Consider the following 23264-nt stretch of genomic DNA (forward strand, 5'->3'; position numbering starts at 1 on the left):
ATTTGCAGATGTAGTCTCAGAGGATGTCGGCAATGCTGGCTGGCTTTCCTCACAAATGACCGCACTGCTAGGGGTCAGTGTGGAAATCAGTCACATGAATGGGCAGGTGAGGCGGTTGGTAATGCCTTCCAAAGCAGAAGGGCACACAAAGGCACAGCCATAAATTATAGTTATTATCCTCATGTCCTCCTACGCTACCTACAAGATTCCTGTAGGAACTTGTAGGTCATATGGGTCACAGGGGTGGGGACACCATCCACACACTATATAATGCAGAACTATTGCATGAAAGACTGGCAAGCAATGGCAGGGCTTGTAGTTTCATGGTCACTGTAAAGCAACAGTTTGAATGATGCTGGTTTAGACTAAACATACAAACCATTTGGATATTGCCTAACTGATTACTTCCATCCATTCTAAAGTCAGTTTAGGCCCATTATAAGAAGTTACAGAGAGACATATGGGGATCTGGGGCTTGGAACAGGGAGCTGGATGCCGGCTGTTCTATCACAAGGGACATCAATTACTCAGACTCATAATAGCTTTCCTAACCAACATCCAACTTCAGTACAGTAATATACATCTGTCCTTGTCTTGCTTTGGCAAAACAACAGAATTAAGTCATTCTCTTTCATATAATGTGCTAATATATACGCTAACAGCTCTTCTATATGTCAAATGTGCAGTGCACAAAGCAGGTCATAACAAAAAACGAGTTTCATAGACCCTCACACTGTTGTGTTATTTAAATCAGATACTAATAATTAAAAAAAATATACCTGTATATTCAGCAAAATTAGTATATGTGATTTATTGGTACTGAAAGCATTAACACTATTATTATGAAACGTTATTCTTAAAGCGCTAACAGTGCACAGTGCTGTACAATTAAAACGTTAAACAATGTTAGACAAGGACATTACACATTAAGTGATGTTACTCAAAATAGTAGTAAAACAATAGACAATGGTGTGCAGATTGAAAGGTAGGGATAAATATAGAAGATGAGTCACTGAGTCCATATGGTGGCAGAGAAGAGCACACGGGGAAGAGGGCCCTGCTAAATAAGCTTACTATATAAGAGGTGGGGGAGAGGGACACATGAAGGGGGTATTTGAGATATGAAGATGGCAGGTAAGCAGTGGTGATCAGATGGGTCCTTAAAGCCAGCTTGAATGAGTTGAAGGTGGGAGCGAGACTGATGTGGGAAGAAGGGAGGGTTAGAAGGGGCTACTCTGGAAAAGTCATGGAGCTTTGTAAGTGATATAAGGAGTGGATAGCTGTAGAATGTTATAGGAGTGGAGAGAGCTGGTTGGGGAGTTTCTCTGGATGAGATCCCAGGTACAGTGGATAGATTTGTATTCCTGGCAGAGCAGTTTAAATTTAATTCTGAGGGGGACAGGGAGCCAGGGAACTGACTTGCAATGTTGGGGAGTTGAAGAGGAACAAATGGGGGAGTGAATGAGCCTGGCATCTGCGTTCATAACAGATTGAGGGGGTCAGAATCTGGTCTCAGGAAGTCCAGAAAGGAAGGTGTTGCAGTTGGCCTGACAAGAGATGACCAGAGCAAAGACCAGGAGTTTAGCAGTGTTGGCGGTTAGGTAGTGACACATTTTGGCGATGTGGCAGGAATGGAAGTGGCATGACCTGGAGGCTTTCTGGATGTGAGGGTTGAAGGAGAGTGCTGAGTCAAGGTTGACACTCAGGCAGCAGGCTTGAGGGACGGGGCCGATGGACGTGTTATTGATAGTAATAGAGATATCACCTCATTTCTACCCAAAAATCTAGGCAGGAGACTAGGGGTGGGGATTTTGCCAGTTTTGTGCCCTAAACAAGTGTTACTAATGTTCATTATAAATCGGTACTGCTTTAAATGGTGAGTGCTTGCAAGCACATCAGGATGGCGTCTGCCAATAAGTCCAAAGAAAAGTCTTCCTATACAGTTGTAACCCTTAGGCTGCCACTTATTTTTCTACAAAAGCTTTACGCCAGTGCCAGCTATGCTTGTGTTGTATTATATATTAAATGTCTTGCCCAAATATACATGTACCAAAGTCCATATTAGTCTGTAGGATTGTTATTAAGGTTCAAATTCATTTTAGATCATTGATAATTATGCCTATTATTATGATACAGAATTACACTAATTATTATGAATATCTATTGTAAAATGGACCAATCAAATCTTGCAGTGACAGCATTTCCCTGGTCCATATTCAAGCTGCATAGATTTTCAGTAATATTTGCATATTTGTGCATCAACTTAGAATTATTTGCATATTTTTTAAAATTAAAGTACAAAGTTGGTATTGAGCCAAAACTGTTTACGAAATGCCTTTTAGACATCCATGACAAAGGAATATGGCAACACAAAAATGCCTATAGACATCCGCTGCAGGTGGAAGTACCGTATTTTTTGCCATATAAGACGCACTTTTTCTACCCCAAAAATGTTGAGAAAAAAAGTCACTGCGTCTTATACAGCAAAGGCAGGGAATCCCTGACTTACAAACGCCCGCCCATACGAACCGCGACCCGCCGCCGGGGATTCCCTGCCTGTGCGTCCTGCTGTTGCCGTCTTCTTCCCCCCCCCCGCTTGCCTCTACCCCCTCCTCGGGTCCCCCCTGTGTGTCCTCGGGACCCCCCTGTGTGTCCTCGGGACCCCCCTGTGTGTCCTCAGGACCCCCCTGTGTGAGAAGCGGCAGCAGCTTACCTCCTCCATCTTGCCTGCGGCGATTGAAGACATCTGGCTTCTGTGGGCGGCTTCCTCTAGTGCCGGCTTGTAATGGCACGTCATCAATGACGCGTCATTACAAGCCGGCACTAGAGGAAGCCGCCCACGGAAGCCGGATGTCTTCAATCGCTGCGGGCAAGATGGAGGAGGTAAGCTGCTGCCGCTTCTCACACAGGGGGGACCCGAGGACACCAGAACGAGGGGGTAGAGGAAAACGGGGGGCAGACAGCAGAAACATGGGGGGCAGAAACATGGGGGCAGACAGCAGAAACATGGCGGCAGACAGCAGGACACTAGGGGCAGACACCAGGTCACTGGGGGCAGACAGCTGGACACTGGGGGCAGAGAGCAGGACACATGGGGGAGACATTGGGACACAAGAGGACACCATTTGGGGGAGGTCATGTACAAGGTGCTCCTGAAATATGGAAGCACCAGGTTTAGTTTTTTTTTTTCTTGATTTTTGCCCTCTAAACCTAGGTGCGTCTTACATTACGGAGCGTCTTATACGGCGAAAAATACGGTAGCTTTGCATTAAAAAGCTTTTAGACATGCGTGGCATATGGATGCGAATACAAAGAACACCTATAGACATCAGTGGCAGTTTAAGGGTTACATTGTATCAGGCCAGTTTAATATCAAATATTTGTAATATCCAGAGGCATATGCCTGCATTTGTCTCTGTACATTGTAAAAACTGTATATAATAATAAATGTGTTTGATATTGTTTAAACTTTATTTTTTATATCTACAAATTAGCATGGACTATTCAAGGCAGAATTTGTTTTGTGACAACCTAAAGGAATTCGGAATAAGGTATCTGAGAAAACCTTGCAAATGAGGTCTTAAGTCCAAAAAAAACCTAAAGATCAGTAAAGAACAAATGTTAGATTTTACTTCTTAGGATCCTGCTTGAATAGTAAAACTAAGCCTTTACAGCATTAAGGTATCATTAAAGAATAAAGAAGGCAGGATGAAATAATGACCATCTGTATCGGTATTGTACCCTCACATACAGATAAATACACATTTTCATTAGGGCTACATTGCTTTTTAATTGGAAAATCTATCGTCCACGAAGCATGTAGATATAAAGGAAACGGTCCTGTACAGTGACAAGTAATGAGGGTAGTCTGCCAAAAAAAAGCTCAGGATAGATGCAAGGGCAGAGAAAAGGCAGCATTTGCCAGCAGCACATCATTTTATAGCCATTAATAAATGTACTTAAGGGCCAAAGGATGCTGAAAGATTTTTGGATGAGAACCTCCATGTAACTAAGAGGCATAAATCAGTGTCAGGACAGCAAAGGCCACCTATAATAAAATATATATCTATATATCTATATATATCTATACAGATATATATATATATATATACACACCTTTTTTTGGTTTGTTTTTTTTGGTTTTCCTACCTTTCTCTTAAGTCATCCAGACATCGCTGCAGGTGAACCTCTCCTGCTGTAATAAGTACATGTTCTCCGGTTTCCTGAATCAAGACTTCAACACACGGGTCGGCCTGGTTTAAAAGCTTCATCCCTTTTACCAACTGTGGCATCTCACCTGTTCAGAGACAAAATGCTTTTGTGAGGATGGAAATTTATATACCATGGGAGAAAATGACATTAGTGTATGGCATATAAAATGGACCCATAAGCAAATTTCTTTCCCTAAATAAAAAGGAAGCAGCAAGCGGTCCAGAAGTGACAGGAGAAGGTATCCACATGTTGTACTTACAGAATACATTCATTACACATGCAGACCCCTCCTCTGCTAGCCAGTGTAACTTCACTAACTATAGATGTATCATCCCATTAAAGCCACAGGGACAGAAAAAAGATAGTCTTACTCTTGAACATGATTTGCAGGTGAAACTTCAAAGCATTAATAATTTGGAAATATGGCGCCACTGTACAAGACATGGACTAACAAAGAATATGTTATGGGGAACCCTTATTAACCTCTGTGGTGTAAAAACAGTAAGTTATGTCTTTTTTTACACTGGCCTCTTTCACACAAATGGCTGAATTGCAAGCTTACTGGGCAGTTCAGTCTCCCATCTGCTGACCACAGATTAAAGTTTGTAGCCACACTATATGTGCAATTACTGGGCGGCAAACATGACCTCATTTCACATGTGCTTCTATGGGATTGGAGCCATCCCACTGCCTGCACCAAGCATTTGCAAGTGGCTGGCAGGTGCACAGGAGCAGCTGACAGCTGATGGATGCACCACATGCAGCGGTCTGTATGAAAGAAACCCTAGTTTTATGAAATGGGGTATTCACTGGGCAATCCTAATGAAACAACATGGTCCATAGTCTGCACTGACTGAGGGACTGATTGAAGCACCCAATTTCAGTGTGGCAGCTTCCATTGTGTCTTGGTAATACCATAAACCGCAATTGTACATTTGTTGCTACAGGGTTCCAGGTGCATAGCGTGGGTATGGGTACTGGGAATGGATCAGCACAGAGTTCGGCAACAGTGTAGCCAAACTCAGATGGCGGCAGGAACAGGATTTATGTGTTAGGCATGAAGAGGTGGGCGGTTAGTGTTAGGTGTCAAGATATTACTGATATTTTAACTATTGTTTTCTCTCGCCTAATTTCCCAATGACTTTATATGTTCTCCCTGTGTCTGCGTGGGTTTTCTCCGGGCACTCTGATTTCCGCCCAAATCTCAAAAACACAGATAAGTTGCTTCCTCCTAACTTGACCCTAGACTATGATGGACATAGGACTACGGTGAGGATTAGCTAGTGATTCCCTCTGAAGGACAGTTACTAACATATGTATATGTCTGTCTTTTGGATGCACTGAAAAAGGTCCTGTATTTTACTTCCCCACCAGTGTCAGACTGGGAGCTGGGAGAGCTGAGTAAATCCTCTTGCTGGCCAAGCAGCAGTAATCAGGTGTTGCTGCTCACAGTGAAGAATTGCTACAGGTTTCTATTGGGAGTGATAACACATGGTTTCTGCTGCTTGGCCAGAAGGTGGATTTCCTCAGGTTTTCTACCTCCTAGTCCTACACTGTTCCGCATGGTGTGCTGTGGGCTTCTGCACTGTTTCTGCGTTGGCACCCTGTGAAGGGATCACCAGGCATAACCGGCATATAAGGGGGTTTAAAGCAGTTTGTCTACCATACTTTCCATACTCTGTAAAGTGCTGCAGAAGATGCCAGCACAATAAAAAGACTAAATAATAGTAATGAAAAGGTAGGCCATCTGAGTGTTGGTTGTTCAACTCCTAGCCTCTTACCAGCATTTTTCAACTGTGACAACAGGAAGTTGGCATGGAGCTTTGGGACTGGAGCATCAGCAATCAGGAATTGCAGACATCACTGGAAGAAGCGGACTTGTGAATGTATACTTACCTAAAGGATACGGGGGAAAGGATGGTACTTGAGGGGAGGCTGTCAAAGTGGTTAATCACATCAAATGTACTCAAACATACATTAGTGCATTTCTGAAAATAATAAATATAGGGAACTAGGTTTGAGTACTAGTATGGGTCGCCTCTTACGTTGTATTGAAATACAGAAATTCCTGGTTTTAATCTACAATGATGTATGCCTCACATAAAAAGATGTTACCAATAAATAGCATGGAGAAAGCTATAAAGTAATTGGAAGTAAATCAAGCTGGAGCGGATGTGACTGTGGTAAATACTACTTAGCAGGTATTAAGTAGCCTCACCGCATAAGCCAATAGCTTTGTTCCATGAAGGGGAAATGAAGTCAGAGTGGATTAAGAAGACCACTTAGAAAAGATGCAATCTGAATATCAAAAGCTCAGACAAAGCATTGTGGAGATGAGATGGATAATCAGCAGTAAAAAAAAATAGATGCTAGGTGAATACGTGAAACAAATGTTTACAGAGAATCACATTTTAAAGCCCCGTTCCAGAAAATGTTAATATCAGTTTTAGATCATGTGAAAAGTGGTTCGAAACATCTTTTGATTTTTTTTTTTTTTATTGCTGTCTTATGCTCCATCTTCAAAAATTTCCAGCACTTCCATTTGAAAGAGGAAATCTCTTTAGGTGTGAAACAAACAGCAATAAATAAATGTTTCAAATTAAAGGCCAAAAACATCCATAGAGGGCAAAGGGACAGGAAGAGAGGGAGAATTCTTCCAATATGGATACAAACTGCAATTAAAAGCCTCATATTTCTCACCCTTTTTCCACACTAACTAAAACATTATTTTTCCTGGAATACAGCCATCATCTGCCTGAAGAGATAGAATTGGGTAACTTCATACCACTCTTTCTGCAAAAAAATCTCAGCTTTGCTTGATGGTTCATAGCCATCCATCTTCCTCCTGTCATGCCATAGGTTTTCAATTGGGTTCAAATCTAGAGATTGGGCTGGCTAAGCCAGAGCTGATTTGGTGATCCTACATCTAGACCTTAATTCCTCTGGCTGTAGGGCATGAAGCATTGTCCTGCTGGAAATCCCAATCCTCTAAGTTGGGGAACATAGTCTTACTAAAAGAAGCAATTATTTTTCTAGGATAACCCTGTATGTGGTTTGATTCATGCGCCCTACATAAAGACATATTTGCCCGATTACAGCCTTGCTGAAGCATCTCCAACCATCACTGACCTCTCTACATATTTTACAGTTGGTGCGAGACACAGTGGCATGTACAGGCTTCTCCAGGTTTCTATCTAACCATAAGATGACAAGGTATTGGGCAAATATGAAAACTGGACTCATTAGAAAAGATGACCTTACCTAATCCTCTATAGTACAATTCCTGTGGTCTTAAGCAAACCTCAGCCATACGTTTCTCTGCTTCTCATTGATGAAGGTTTTTTTTTCCTAGCCTTGCATGACTTCAGTCATGCTAGTAGGAGCATGTCTCTTGAGTGACATGTGAGTTTGTGGTCAAGATCATCCTTCTCAGTTCCAATTCGTTTTTGACCTCTGCCAGTTTGTAACTTAGTTGTCTCCACTGCCTGTTACTTGACATTATTGTAATACAGTACACTGCCATATTAGAAATTTTAAGGATAAAAGCAACCTAGCATTTACTGTATCCTTGAACCAGTAAAGCCAGGACTGCACGTTCCTCACACCAAACCTTTCCTTTCACCTGTTTTTGCATGGTCAATAGTTATTAATAGATTCCCAATGAGCTTAGACATACTGCTAGGCATATTTCTACCATCTTGGTAAAGAAATGAACAGCACTACTTAAAAACAGATAAGTGCCTACCTGCAAGAGAGTGCAAGCCCCACTTGTGGGATAAAATACACACCTAGCATACACATAACCTGTCTACCACTGGAGGATGTCCAATCCTAACCTATGCATAGCCTGGGTGCGCTAGCAAGTAAAATTGAAAATTGCGCAAAAGGTGGATCAGCGCATCACCATGCCGCTTCTGAATGGCCTACAATCAGAGGTGCGCTGAGCCCCCCCCCCCCCCCCCCCCGAAACTGCAAACGCACCTTGAACCCAAACAGAAACTTAAGTAGCGCTGTTCATTTCTTTGCCATGTACTAATTTAATTCATTTTTGGTCAGCTGCTCCCACTTAGCAGTCTTGCTTTTGGTGTATATGCAGAGCTTCTGTTTGGGTTCAAGGTGCGTTTGCAGTTTCTGAGGAGGTTCAGCGCACCTCTGATTGTAGGCCATTCGGAAGCGGCCTGGTGATGCGCTGATCCACCTTTTGCGCATATTTCTACCATCTAACTGGTCACATTCCATGAGGAGAGTGTTGATTATTGCAGTGGTTTTTATACTTTTCCTCATTAAATAAGGTTTGATTCAAGTGATCACATAATAAGTACCTCATAAAGAAGAATGAGGTGTGCTCAAGTAGAAATGTAACAGACAGTGGCATGAAATGGTTGTCATGCTCCTAAAGACACTGAATTTAAAATAAATTGCAGTGGTCTCTTATTTTTTTCCAGAGCCACATATATACTTCTTGAAGTAATTAATGAATGAACAACTGTAAAATACTTTTTCATGTAGGACTCAAATTGCATAGACAGCTAAATGAAGCAGGGACCACTCACAGTGTGTGCATACCACAGTCTTAATCTGCTACCCCTAAATGGGGTAATTTCTTACAGGATACCTGAAGTGACATCTGACATGATGAGATAGACGTGTATGTACAGTGACTAGCACACAAATAACTATGCTGTGTTCCTTTTTTTCTTTCTCTGCTTGAAAGAGTTAAATATCAGGTATGTAAGTGGCTGACTCAGTCTGGACTCAGACAGGAAGTGACTACAGTATGACCCTCACTGATAAGAAATTCCAACTATAAAACACTTTCCTAGCAGAAAATGGCTTCTGAGAGCAAGAAAAAAGGAAAAAAAGGGGAATTTCTTATCAATGAGGGTCACACTGTAGTCACTTCCTGTCTGAGTCAGGATTGAGTCAGCCACTTACATACCTGATATTTAACTCTTTCAGGCAGAGAAAAAAAAAACACAACACAGCTTAGTTATTTGTGTGCTAGGCACTGTACATACCCATGTCTATCTCATCATGTCACATGTCACTTTGGGTATCCTTTAATGGGAAATCAATTAACTAGTATGTTTTTGGGCTGTGGTACGAAAGCAGCATTTCCAGAGGAAATCTATGCAAACATGACCTCCAATCTGGATTCTGAACAGGCCACTCAAACGAAACTTCCCTACTGAAAGCAACTAATTACTTGTCAACAGCTTAATATAAAGGCAACTTCTCTATTTTCATCCTCCTAGATCTCTGTTCCCTTTTTGACACAGTAAACCATCCTTTCCTTCTCAAAATCCTTTTATCCATGGATATTCAGGGTCTTACTCTCTTCTAGCTTTCATCTTATCTCACAGATAGGACCTTCAGAGTCGCTCACTACCGCACCATCTCTTCTCCACGTCTCGTTACTGTTGGAGTTCCCCATGGCTCAGTCCTCAGACCTCTCCTTGTTTCTATCTATGCTTATGGTCGTAGTCAGCTAATCAGTTCTTTTGGCTTCCAATATCACCTATACGCGGACGATACCCAAATGGATCTTTCCGCTCCTGACTTGGCAACTCGAACAGCTTGTGTGCCTAAATGTCTCAATCCCACTACCCCCGTTTTCTGAAACTCAACATGGTCAAGACCAAAATGCTTATTTTTCCATCCCAGAATTCAACGCTCCTGCCCAACATCACAATTTCTCTCTGTTGATGGCACTTCCAATAACCCCTGTGCTGCCTACCGTAAGTGTCATAATGGACTTAAGTCTCTCATTCAAACCACACATTGACAAACATTGACAAACTATCCTCCTAGTCACCTCCACCTAAAAACACATCTCCAGAATCCTGCCCTTTCTCACACAGGTCCCTACCAAATATCTTGTGCTTGCCCAAAATTTACGCAAGTCTATACTACTGCAACTGTCTGCTCTGTGGCCTACCTCCTAACCATTTGACTATGCTACAGTCCATCATAAACTCTGCAGCATGACTTATCCACCTCTCCAAGCGTCCTATCCCACTCTGTCTTTCTCTTTACTAGCTGTCAATTGCACAAAGGATACAACTCAAAATCCTGACGCTTTCCTACAAAGCACTTTACAACCTTGCTCCTTATCTAAAACTTATTTCCAGATACCATCCTATATGCAATCTCGGCTCTACTAACAATATTCTCCTGTCTTCCTCCCAGGTCACCTCTTCCACTCCTGCCTACAAGACTTCTCTTGATCCTCTCCCCTCTGGAACACCCTCCCTCAACATATCAGCCACTCCACCACACTTAACCTTTTTAGGCTCAACCTGAAAACTCACCACTTCAGGCAATAATAATTTCTAACTTAAGACACCCTGGCAACTGACCACCATTTTACCATCTCATACACAGCTTCCCTTCACCTGTTGTCCTTTCCATTACCCCTTTAGGCTGTAAGGCCAATTGGCCAGGGCTCTCTTCCCCTTTTTTTTATCTCAATGCTGTGTTATGTGTGTGCATATCTTCCACTATTATGTAAATAGCTGTAATTCATTTGTTCACGGCATAAGCTGTAATCTACCACTGTACTATTAACTGCTGCACTGTTTATATTGCATTTTTATGCCCTGTATTCTGTTCAGCATAATGGAAGATGCTGGCGCTATATAAATCAATAATAACATGTGGAGAACATACAAACTCCATGCACAAAGTGTCTAGGCTGGTCACTGAACTTCTAGTGTCGTGGGGCAAGAGGGCTAGACAGTAGACCATCAAGCTGGCACGTCAGAAGGTTGAAACCAGATTCTTATATGTGGAAAGTCAACTAATAGGTCAATGCTTAAGGTTGTTGAAGATTTGGTAGATAGTTTTCTATAAGGGAATTGTTTAGCTAACATAACTGAAAAAATACAGGTTCTAGAAAATGCTGCACACACTAAGGGCAAGATCAGGAGGAGGATTTTCCAGCAATTCTGATAGCTTGGTTCTCTGGCAGTAGATAGATGTAAACCTTCACGCCTTTCTAAAGAGACTGAAAATGCAGCAGATTGGCGGCTGCCCGGGCACCTTTCAACCAAGATGCTCATCACCTAGTATATGGTGCTACTGCTCAACCTCCACACCAAGCTTTTGAGCCACATATCAGTACCTTTGCACAACAACACGAGTGCATATGTGGCAGTCATTGGCTGATCTGAGGCAAATGGTTCTGCGCCATCTTGAATAGGCCTTAAGACTTTAGGGCACATGTGATTTGTTGCCAGGGGTTTGCTGCTGAAATTGCTAGCGCTTTGTTGCTGACAGAATAATTCAGTGGCTGATTAATGCAGCAAAGATTATTGCTTGTCACTGGTACAAACCATGTTTTCACTGAATCTTGCTTTTTAATGTTCTGTGCCGAACTTGTGTTGTCATTGCTCCCCTATAACGCTGAAACCTTTCAGTCACAGCAATTCAGGGATAAATCGTCCCATCGGCTTACCAACTCGGCAACTCCATTCACTTTCATTGAAACCTTCACAATGACAAATTGCAGCAACACAAAGACGACAAAATCACTAGCGATTTTCACTCCTATGTCAAAGCCATAGTTAGACACAGCAAGAAAGTCTTGAATGAAAACGGCCTTTTGAAAAACACGGATTACTATTATAAAGTTAATTTGTCTGCACTAAATGCAGAGGAGACTGCATTAAACATTACAAATGCACTGCAGTAAGGCTTCCGTACTCAAAGTTAGCAAATCTCTACAGTCATCTTCACATTCTGAAGATATTTTCAATCTTACTTGACTATACCATTATTGTAGGCTCAGAGCCCCATATAAAAATGTTAGATAAGATCTTTCTTTTTCAGTTGCAACATTAGTCAGTTCCGAGCCCTACAGGCCTACCAGGACTCGTAGCCTCCCTGGCGGTATGGACGAGCTGAGTTCGTCCAGGAAATACATGCAAAAAGCGGTAATGACGAGCTGAGCTCGTCCATGCCGAAAGGGAGATTTCCTGTTTCTCTGCACCGCTCGCTGCACTTTTTACTGATCAGAGGGATTCCCCAGGATGGCTGGATGCCTGTCAGCACATTGTGGGTAGCGATCTGTGCTTCCCCCAGCGTGCAGAACTAGCATCCAGCATTCTTGGGGAATCCCCGTGCAGCCAGCGGGGCAGAGAATGTGCTGGCTGCGTGCGGGATGTCCCCTTTCTGTTCAGGCTGGCCGGGGACTCCTGTGTGTGTGTGTGGGAGGGACATCCCCCTTCTATGCGGGCTGGTGGTGGCCTGCGGGGATACCCCTTTTGTGCGGGGGGGGGGGGGGCTGTCCCCTTCTATGGGGGCTGGTTGTGGCCGGTCGGGGACTCCCCCTTCTGTGCGGGCTGGTGGTGGCCTGCGGGAATCCCCCTTCTGTGGGGGGGGTGTCCCCTTCTTTGGGGGGTGCCCACTTCTATGGGGGCTGTGGGTGGCCCCTCCCTCCTCTTTCCCCCTCCCTCCCGATCCCCCGTGCCTCCCCCCCTGCTTCCCCGCCCCCCCCCCAGTCAGGAGCCCTGATCTACTCACCTGAGGGCTTTCTCCTGCGCTGGCCGCGATGGACACCCTCCTCCTCCATCAGCGAAGTCCCGGTCTCTGTCATAACAGTTACGAGGCTCGGTGACGTCACTAAGCCTCGTAACTCTAATTACAGAGAACACGAGACTTCGAGATGGAGGAGGAAGTGCGCCGCTTCCACTACAGGAGAAAGCCCTCAGGTGAGATCAGGGCTCCTGACTTGGGGGGGGGGGTTGGGGATCGGGGGGGGGGGGGGGATCGGGAGGGAGGAGGGAGAGGCCACCCACAGCCCCCATAGAAGGGGAAACCCACCACAGAAGGGGCATCCCCGCAGGCCACCACCAGCCCGCATAGAAGGGGAATCTCCTCCTCCTCCTCCTCCCCCCCCCCCCCCCCCACACACACACAAGGAGTCCCCGTCCAGGGACACCCGGCCACAGTCAGGGGGGAGTACGGGGATCAGGGGAAATGGGGGAGGGGCAGAGGCACCTGCAAACCTGGCTTCCTATACATCTGGCTCCCTAGACCTGGCTGCACATCTGTCTCCTATATACCTGGCAAACATCTGGCTCACTATATACCTAGCAAACCATCTGGCTACCTATACCTGGCTGCACATCTGGCTACCTATACCTGGCTGCACATCTGGCTAACTATACCTGGCTGCACATCTGGCTAACTATACCTGGCTGCACATCTGGCTAACTATACCTGGCTGCACATCTGGCTAACTATACCTGGCTGCACATCTTGCTACCTATACATTTGGGTCTTATACTCACCATTGGCGTGCTGATCCCTCGTTGCGTACCTCTGATAGCTTACCCAGTGTCTTCTTCCATGTCCCTTGGCGGATTTTGCTTCTCCCTTGCCCCCCCCCCCCCCATTGATCGGTGTTGATGACACCAGGGTCACACAGCATCATCAACATCTTGCAGAAAACTTTTTTTTGTAAATTGAATTCAATACAATAACCTGTATTGAATTCAATATATAAAAAAATGTATTGCAAAAAAAAAAAATTGGTTGAAAATTATTGGAAATTAATTGAAACACTTTTTGCACGGAAATCCTGGGGGAATTGAACGCCAGGGTGGTTAAAGCAGTAGGGACAGCCATATTATCTCAGGGGAAAAAAAACACATATATAAGTAGATAAATACTTGTTCTACTTACATAACTTATGTATTGTACTGTCCACTTTGTGGACTTTTGTGAATTTTATATAGTAAATAAAGAGAAAAAAGTTCCTGATATGTTCCATCTTTACTACCTCTGACTGGTTTTAATTGCGGTGCGACCGGATTATTGCATTGCACCACGCGCTAAAGGGGCCCATACAGTTACACTATTTCCCGCCAATATACAGCAGATTCGAATCTGCTGTGAAATCGTTGCGCAAATGCTGACCGAACGATCGATTTCCACCCGAAATCGATTGTTCCTGTGGATCTGTCCACGGGGAAGATTTCGCTCGATCGCCGGCAGGTTGGGAGTGCGCCGATATCGGTGTTCGAATGTCCGACGACCGACGCTAGCGGCAATACATTATCTGATCCAGCCGGCGCGTATCCCCACTGTCAATCACAGAGGGATCTATCTGCTGGTTGACCTGGTGGCAATCGACCAGTGTATGGCAGCCTTAAGATCAAGCTTTGCAGACAAGGTAATAAGCCTTAATGTAATTCTTGGCAGCAAATCAAATCATAATTGAGACTCTCTAGAGCTCACGTCCTGTGGCGGAAATACGCATTGCGAGTGTACTGAAAAAATATGCTTCCGTGCCTGTGCACCGCAATGCGAAAGAGTTTATATCTGCGGCACCATTGACTTACGTGACTTTCGGTCAACGCACATCACTGCAGATGTTGACCCATAACGCACTGATGTCCTCGCGTCACATCGGATGTTCCAGGCATCGCATCAAGTATGAAATATCCCATAGACTTTCATTGCTTTAGCGTTACCCTGCGTTAAAAACGGGTAACGCGATGCAATGAAAACGTGCTAGTGTGGAAGGGGACTGAAGCCAATCCTGATGCCATTTCCTCTCTCTTTTTTTCTCCTAGAAACTACACTGTCATATCTAGCAGGTGTATTTCCCTTCTAAGTTTCCTGTCACAATGAACTGCCCTCAGCCAATCGCTGAGGAGCAGGACTATGGGAGGGGAGATAACAAGCTTCCCTCTCCCCGGCAATGTACCAGGAAGGAGCCAGGCTGACTGAGATAAAATGAATTACAGCAGAAACATTTATGATTATATTGGAATGTTTGAAATGTAGACTGCATGTAGACTACCTAATAAAGACAGAGCAGTGGGTAAATCGAATTTGATTTTTTGGCTGAAGATCCTTTTTTAGCACAGGTGAGGGTTAAAATCATTCAGAATCTGGAGCTTTTGGGATAGCTCGGTGCTTTTGATCTCACTTCATCACTCTTGTGCTTTTCCTTTTAAGGCCAAAAATGAGTTTTCTGCCAGCTCATATAGCTGTCTGATAAAAGATTCCTCACGAGCCATCATTTTCCGGCTTCTGAAGGAATCGCACTGCATGCAGGTACTAAGTGCTTGTAATTTTCTTTTTTTTTATGAAAACCCGTAGATTTATTTCCATTCCCTCTCAGTGTAAAATATAAAAGGTTGGAAATGTGAACTGCTGTGGGACCAGTCACAGAAGTGACGGTAATGATGAAAAATACTTCAAAACCATCAAGCACATTACTGGAGAATGTTATGTGAAATGCCGCACAAGTCAACAGGTTTCTAACCAGGAAGAGGAGTCAACGAGGAAGAAATATTGCACTGATCTGAAATAGTGATTTTTTCCTTTTTTATTAACTGGGTTCAACAAAAAAACAAAACAGTAATTTTAGTGTGTGTATGTGTGTAAAATATACCCTAAGATTATACATCACAGAGAGTAATTGCATGTAATTCCTAGTCAGTTATGGGACTTGATTCTCTTATATTAAAGACTTAAAGAGGAACTTTAACCAAGGATTGAACTTCATCCCAATCAGTAGCTGATACTCCCATTTTCTCACATAAAACATCAGGGGGGTCTGTATGACTGATATTGTGGTGAAACCCCTCCCACAGTGTGATGTCATGACCATGGTCCTGACAGTTTGTTGTCTGTGAAACTCATTTCATGGTGGGAAAGAGCAGCTTTTTCCAACTGCCAAGCAAGCAATATCTGCATCTATGCATAGAACTCTCAGTAACAAACATTCACTACAGGTCACCTGGCAGAACTAGAGATATCACCTCCAGTGATTAATTTCAGAATGTAAATTGGAGAAAGGAAAGATTTTACAATGGGCAAACCGTGACTTAATAATTTATAAATAAGTATTGTAAAAAATAAGCAATTTTACTGTGAATGAAGCGGGAATGATGATGCATGTACTGCTGGTAATATTGCCATATGCAGGCAGAACACGGCAATAATACCGATACCAACGCTAGCAGAGTAATGCACATTGCGGGACATGGGAACATGCTTTATGCAAATACCGTCTTGTACCAATGCCAGCAGAGTACTGCACATTTTGTTTACATAGCAGCGCTCGCAGTGGCGTACCTACCATGGGGCTGCAGATGCTCATTGGGTGTAGCCATGGCTAAGGGTGTCACTGTGGTGCTCAGCCACTGCGGTCTTCCACCTGGGACCTTTTCTTTATAGTTTGGTCAACATTCAGGAAAATAGAAGCAGGCAGTGCATAGGACTGTACTACTTCCTGCACTAGATGTAGCACCCCTTCTGGTCCTGTAGGCAAAGTGTTTCCTTGCTTTCTACACACAGCCTGCAGTGAGTGAATGTGCAGAGCAGCAGGGTGATTAGAGAGATTGATTGCTGTGCTGCAGCTGGGACATTAGCAGGGAGAGGTGGCAGGATGTGTTTAGTGCTTCAGAAGTTGCCTGTCATTAGTAGCCATGTGCACTGGCTGCTGTAATACCAGCGTGCCCTAGATTATTGATTATTTATCCTGATCAGAGTAATTAATCAATAATGCAGGACAGTCTGGTGTTGCAGAAGCCGGTGATACAGGTGCTAACAGCCGACTTCTGTAGTGAGCAGAGAAGCAACCTCCAGGCAGTTTAGATTAGCTTGATTGCAGGTTATGTTATCTCTTTTCCCAGCTCCCCCTCCCACCCTGATGCCTTCCCCATGACCCTTTCCTCTATTCAGATTTCAGTTGCTCCTTTAAACAACATGTCCCTGACAAACTGCAGTCCTTCATTTAATTTCTCCTCTCCCACCAGGCTCTCTGTCTTGTGCCTCTACCTCTTTACCCCCCCTCCTCCTATGCATCCCCCTCTTTAGCGTGTCCCCTTTTTCTAACTTGCAAATCGACGGCAACTGCACCTGCGCGGCCCTGGCCGTGGGCATCCTCGTTCGCACTTCCGTTGCCTGGAGCATCCTTCTCATGCGCAGTCAGTGGTAACAAAACTTAGCCACGGCTGGGGACCGGAGGAGCGTTCCAGGACAGTGCGGGCATAGGGCGGCTGCACGGGGCTGGAGCCCTGGGAAAGTGAAACTCTTTTAAACAAAAATAATTTCAGGTGTCCTTTAAAGGACTTACGAGGCCAAAACCGGTAAAAAAGTAAAGTACCTGCATGTTCTTTAAATGCATGGAGGACGTCATCCGCGCCATTCTGCCGGGTCCCCTTAGTGACATCGCCCCCCCCGGTGCGCTCTCGACCCCACAGGCCGGGCCACGCTCTCCAGACACTCCTAATATGGCCGCTGGAGCTGTCCGCGGCTGCGCAGTCCGCACTGCCGCAAGTGCAGCTGCGCAGCTCTAGGGCCAACCCCCCCATTCCACGCGAGAGTGCGCGGTTTGGAGGGGTTGGCCCTAGAGCTGCGCAGCTGCACTTACGGCAGTGCGGACTGCGCAGCCGCGGCCAGCTCCGGAGGCCATATTAGGAGTGGCTGGAGAGCCCGACCTGGCCTGTGGGGTCGCGAGTGCACAGGGGCGATGTCACTAAGGGGACCCGGGGGGAACTGCATGGAGGGCGCGGATGGCGTCCTCCATGCATTTAAAGAACATGCAGGTACTTTACTTTTTTACCGGTTTTGGCCTCGTAAGTCCTCTGCTGTGCAGCAGAACAGGCTGAATAGGAATAGGCCGAGGTTCCTAGTGAAAACCGGCCCTTACTGACAGATGGTTAAAGTAAACCTGTGGTCACATTAAACTAATCACCAAACACTGCAGTCATACGAAATAAATCTCATCTTTTACTCACTTGGATGTGTTGGCTCAACAGCAACTCGAACAATTGGCGTGGCTTCAAAGTTAAGAGGAATGAATGGAGGACATGCTGGAGATGTAGACAGTGTTGCAGATTTCAGGACAAAATCTTCCAAACCTCTGATACCTAATGAGGGATCAACCAAACAAAAACGGGTCAAAGAAATATGCACGACAGTGTTGTCATCATTACATCCAATAGGATCCAATGGAAATGCTATGCCTTTTTTGTTTTAAACATCAGGAGTCCTACAAAAGAAATTAGCTTTAGAAAACCATCTTCCCTGATTTTATATGACCAGGTGCATTGGTATTGCCAGTTTCACCAAGGTAAAAAAAAATGGAATGCTATTATGCTAGCTTACTAATTCAGTGTAAAATACCGTAGTCATAGTTGTGTGTACTTAAAATACAATATTGTAAACAATCAGGATGCCGTAATCAAGGGCAGATACAGTAATACAACATAAACAAACATACTTTATTTTCCTGTACAATCATCCAAACGATTCAATAATTTCATTGGATCGATAGAGAATCTATTGTGTTCCTGTAACGATTGGTGTCAGCATAAAGAGAGAATCTGATTATTGATGATCTGCAGAATCGTCAACAATACAGATGTATACCTGATTATGGATGATCTGCAGAATCACCAATAATACAAGTATGACTAACCTCTGGACACCTAATAAAGAGTGATGTGTTTATTGTAACAGTAAGACGGGTGAGAGACCCTACTGCAGCCGGTGCTCACCTTATGAGTGGATGAGACAGTCCGTGCTACAGCCAATAGACATAAGAATACTACAACAAGGAGAAGGAACACAGTAACGATGTACAGCTGACCACCTGAGGAGCAAGTGATTCAGACTGTACTGCAACCAGATAGTGTTTGGTGCACAGTATACGGGGAAGTGATCCTAATGATTTTAGACCAAGGATTCCCCTGATGGTTCAGACTGTTTTGCAGCCTAGGTGTAGTTGATACAGTTGGTGCTGCAAACTAAGGGACACATGCAGTACTGCTGCCTAAGAGCAGACAGTACTGCAGCCTCTGAGTACCTGCAAGCAGGTATAACAACTAAGTACCAGTGTGCTACCCCTGAGAGGTAAGTGGAAGCAACTGGTTTCCCTCACCAGTGTCAGGGCCCACTGGTGCGGTAGCAAGGTCAGACAGACAGAGTTTGGCAACGTGCGGACAGATGCAGTACAGAACGAAAGGCTGATTCAACGTCAAAGACAAGCAGGGTTGGCAACGTGAATCAGATAGGCTGAGGTACAGAATCGACAAACGGAAGAATAGTCAGAGCAAGCAAAAGGTCATAACAGATAAACAATGTATTAGTACTTTAAAGCTATCAACAGAATCTGACTAAGTGTGGATCCCCGGCTCCAGCCGGTTCTAGCACACTTTGGGATCTGGCTAGGGTCTATGCGCTAACACACTATAACATTCGCAACAGCAGACGCGGAACTACTGACAGACCTGCTCTATATATATAGTCAGTATGCTCCCTAGCGCCGCCCCAGCCACTCAGCCAATCCGGATGCTAGCTGGAGTCAGCTGACCGCATTATCAGCTGACTCCCCTCTTAGCTGCATAAAGGTCCTGTCGCTCTGCTCGCGCGCGTAGCCCTTAACCTGTGAGCAATGGAAGGACCTTGAGCACATACCCTCGCGGCAGAGGCCGCCGGTTGACACGCGGAGATAGCCACCATGCCGCTTGACTCAGCGGCGGCATCTCCGCTATTCCTTACAGTTCCATTATGCCCGATTGATGGAAATTGGCCCGATAACTAGTCAAATCGACCAATTTTCTTGATTGGACAGGATGGAAGGTGTTGGTCAATCATAAAGGAATTGGCTACTGTTCCCATGATTTCGATTGGCACAGAATCAATTTTTGGTTTCAGAGCATGAAGGCACAACATCGTTCACATCAACAGTGAAGGAGAATCATGTAGGATCTTGCTTGTAGTGCGAGACACTACGATCGATCGACTTTGGATCAACCACATTAGAGTAAACTGCTTAATTGCTTGATGGAAAATAAAGTAATGCATGACTATCTTTAACCACTTGAGGACCACAGGTGTATACTCCCCCCCCCCCCCCCCCCCCTAGTGACCAGGCTATTTTTAACAATTCAGCAGACTGCAGATTTTTATTTTTATTTCCCTCCCTCCGAGATCCAGTACTGCGATCACCTCTCATAGGCATCAACCTATGAGAGGGATCACTTTGTGAGCCACTCCAGGGGACAGCCAAGTGACAGGGCTGTCCCCAGTACAGCGCTGCGCTAGATCGCAGCACTGTACAAAAGAAAAAAAAACGGCGGTTTCTTTTCCTTACAGCCTGGCAGGTGCGATTGCAGCTGTCAGACTGTTTATGGAGCGGACCCCCGTAACTCAGAGGGATGCGCAATCCCAGCTAATCTCCGCCTACAGGACCTGACGCCAATCGGCGTTAGGCGGTCCTGTAGCTGATACCCTCCCACCGCCAATCAGAGTTAGGTGGTCGAGAAGGAATTACTGTGCCTATCAATAATACAATCTTGATTGTAGAATCTTATCACTTCTATGTGTGCAGGATTACCTAAAATATCTATTCAATTTACTCAGTTTACCCTTCTACTGTATACAGTACATTTGGTAAGGTTGTACAAAATCAAGAATATATTACTGGTGGGTGCCTATACACACAGACATACAGACAGACATACTCACTCACACTCTCCCAGATACATACACTCACAGGTACATACACACACAGACACACTCACACTCTTGATAGTCTATACAATTCTAAGTAGTTACTCTCAAAGAGACACTTTGATGACACGTAGATTATACTAAATTATTCAGGAAACCCATTTTTACATGAGTTATCCTGGCTTCAGCGGCAGAAACACTAAATATTGCAGGATACTAGTATGTAGCCCTGCCGCCTCAGTGATGTTTTGCCATGGCAATGACGCCATTTACACTACTTCCTCAGATACATTTAAAAATGTAAATTGGGGTGAGGTAAGATTTTACAATGAGCAAACACTGACTAAATAATTTAAAAATGAACATTGTAAAATAAATAAGCTCTTTAAAGTGCATCTCCTTTCAAAACTCATTTTGGGGTGTATGCACTAAACTGTGTTAAGCAGAATTACGTACGTAATGTCTTACGCACGATGAGTAGAGTGTAACGCATTGCATGTAATGTGTTGGATTCTCCTCTGTTAATTGTGCAGTTAGGGCTCAGCCACACTATAAGCGCATTTCTGAGCGCATTTGATTGCTTAGCGCTTTTTTAATGGTTTTTAAAAATTGCTCCCATTCACTTTCCTTTAACCTCTTGACGACCAGCTAACGCCGATCGGCGTAAACTGGTCGTCTGCGGGTTACCATGGAAACGCTCCATGTCAGTTCGCGGAGGGTGTCTCCGTGAACAGCCGGAGAGCCGCCGATCGCGGCTCGCCGGCAAAATGTAAACACGCGGGGAAGAAATCCCCGCTGTTTACATCATACGGCGCTGCTGCGCAGCAGCGCCGTAGGGCAGATCGGCGATCCCCGGCCTCTGATTGGCCGGGGATCGCCGGCATCTGATAGGCGGAAGCCTATCCTTCAATGCGCAGGACGGAACTCCGTCCTGCGCATTACGGAGAGAGGGAGGGAGGGAGGTAAGGAGGCAGAGGGCAGAAATGGCTGCGGAGGGGGGCTTTGAGGAGCCCCCCCCACAAAACGAAGATGGCCGGCGGCGATCAGACCCCCCCGGCAGGACATCCCCCTAGTGGGGAAAAAAGGGGGGAAGTCTGATCGCCCTGGCATAATACTGATCTGTGCTGCGGGCTGGAGAGCCCACGCAGCACAGATCAGGCAAATCACCCCTGGTCGGCAAGTGGTTAAAAAACGTGGTGAAAATTGCATAAAAATCGGCACAATCGCGCAATCACGTATGCAGCAATTTTTACCACGATTTTAATAAAAGTGAATGGGAGTGATTTTTAAAAAGCGCTCAGAAAGCGCTAAGCAATCCCCAGAAAAGCACTTATAGTGTGGCCGAGCTTTACGCATAGTGTGGCTGAGCTTTACACAGTTTAGTACATGCGCTCCATTATCTTTTAATAGGATGAGGAAGAGTTAGAACCTTTTACTAATGTCTCATTACTTGTCAGAATGACTTTGGTCTCTAAGAAGAGGAATTAAAGGAAATAATCTCTTAAAACCTCTTAAATGGGAACACAGACAGTAATAAAAGAAGACAGAAGCGCTAACCTTCTCCCACTTTATCCAAAATAAAATAAAAATTGGCTGTGGTTCTACTTTAACAAAACAAAAAACGTTTTGAAAAGAAGATGCCTGTCCTTGCCAGGGGATACGTTTGTCACATTATTGGGAAGATCTTGAATATTTTGAATAACTTGAATAGAGCGAGCATCAAAGAGGAAAGTAAACAGAAGGTCATACGCTCGTAACAAACAGACTTCATTATAATACACTTACAGTACAACTTAAGAAATGTTCAATTCCTTCAGTGCAAGCTTTATACACTGGATTAATGGTAAAATTACATTACTGCAGTTTGCTTGAAGAGGAACTGTAAGGTGGAAATTAACTCACCACCAGTGTGAGGCCTCTTGCACACTACATGAGATCCGATTTGCGATTTTGACCTAATTTTACATGCCATTTTAATTTTAATCGGTCCTGCATGGTGCATTTTTTCTTTCGTTTTTCTTCTTGTGTTCATAGCATCCAGCGAAAATTGGAATCCTACATTGCAAATCGGAATTGCAAATCGGATTTGTGGTTTACAGTGTACAAGAGGCCTGAAGCTGATGGCAGGTTTGTCAGAAAAACTCATTCTTCAGAGGGTATAAAAGTCCTGCAGCCAATGGAAATCCAGCTGAAAAGGTGAAACCCTTCCCACTGAGTGACATTAGTCCTAGGGTTAATGAAAACTTTGCCTTAGATGCACAGCCTTGTGGCTGAATGTTCCCGGCCACAGGCACAGAAGATGTGTCCTTTAACATCTTAAGGACCACAGGCTTTACCCCCCTAGTGGCCAGGCTATTTTTTTTTCAAATTAGGGCTCTGCAGCTTTAATGGCTTGCTACAGAGCCACACATAAGTGCACACAAATGAATCCCCCCATTCTTCCTTTTCTGCCCACCAACAGAGATTTCCGTTTGTGGGCTCTGATCACTGCTGCAGGCAGTGGTTATTTTTTTATTAATTGAATTCTGCTTTTTTTATATAATAAAAATGGTGATTTTTCTTTCTTTCTTCCC

General features: G+C 44.5%; 1 protein-coding gene across 1 annotated transcript in view; it reads right to left on the reverse strand.

Annotated features, from left to right (window-relative positions):
• EFL1 (elongation factor like GTPase 1) overlaps positions 1–23264 on the reverse strand; it is a 424348-nt gene that overhangs the window by 54758 nt on the left and 346326 nt on the right. The window contains exons 16-17 of the mRNA XM_068275325.1: positions 17973–18104; positions 4150–4297 (exon numbers count right to left, since the gene is read on the reverse strand). Coding sequence (XP_068131426.1) covers positions 4150–4297; positions 17973–18104 — 280 coding nt within the window. The remainder of the gene's footprint in view (positions 1–4149; positions 4298–17972; positions 18105–23264) is intronic.

The sequence above is a fragment of the Hyperolius riggenbachi genome, chromosome 3, assembly GCF_040937935.1.
Source record: "Hyperolius riggenbachi isolate aHypRig1 chromosome 3, aHypRig1.pri, whole genome shotgun sequence".
NCBI classification, from domain to species: Eukaryota; Metazoa; Chordata; class Amphibia; order Anura; family Hyperoliidae; genus Hyperolius; species Hyperolius riggenbachi.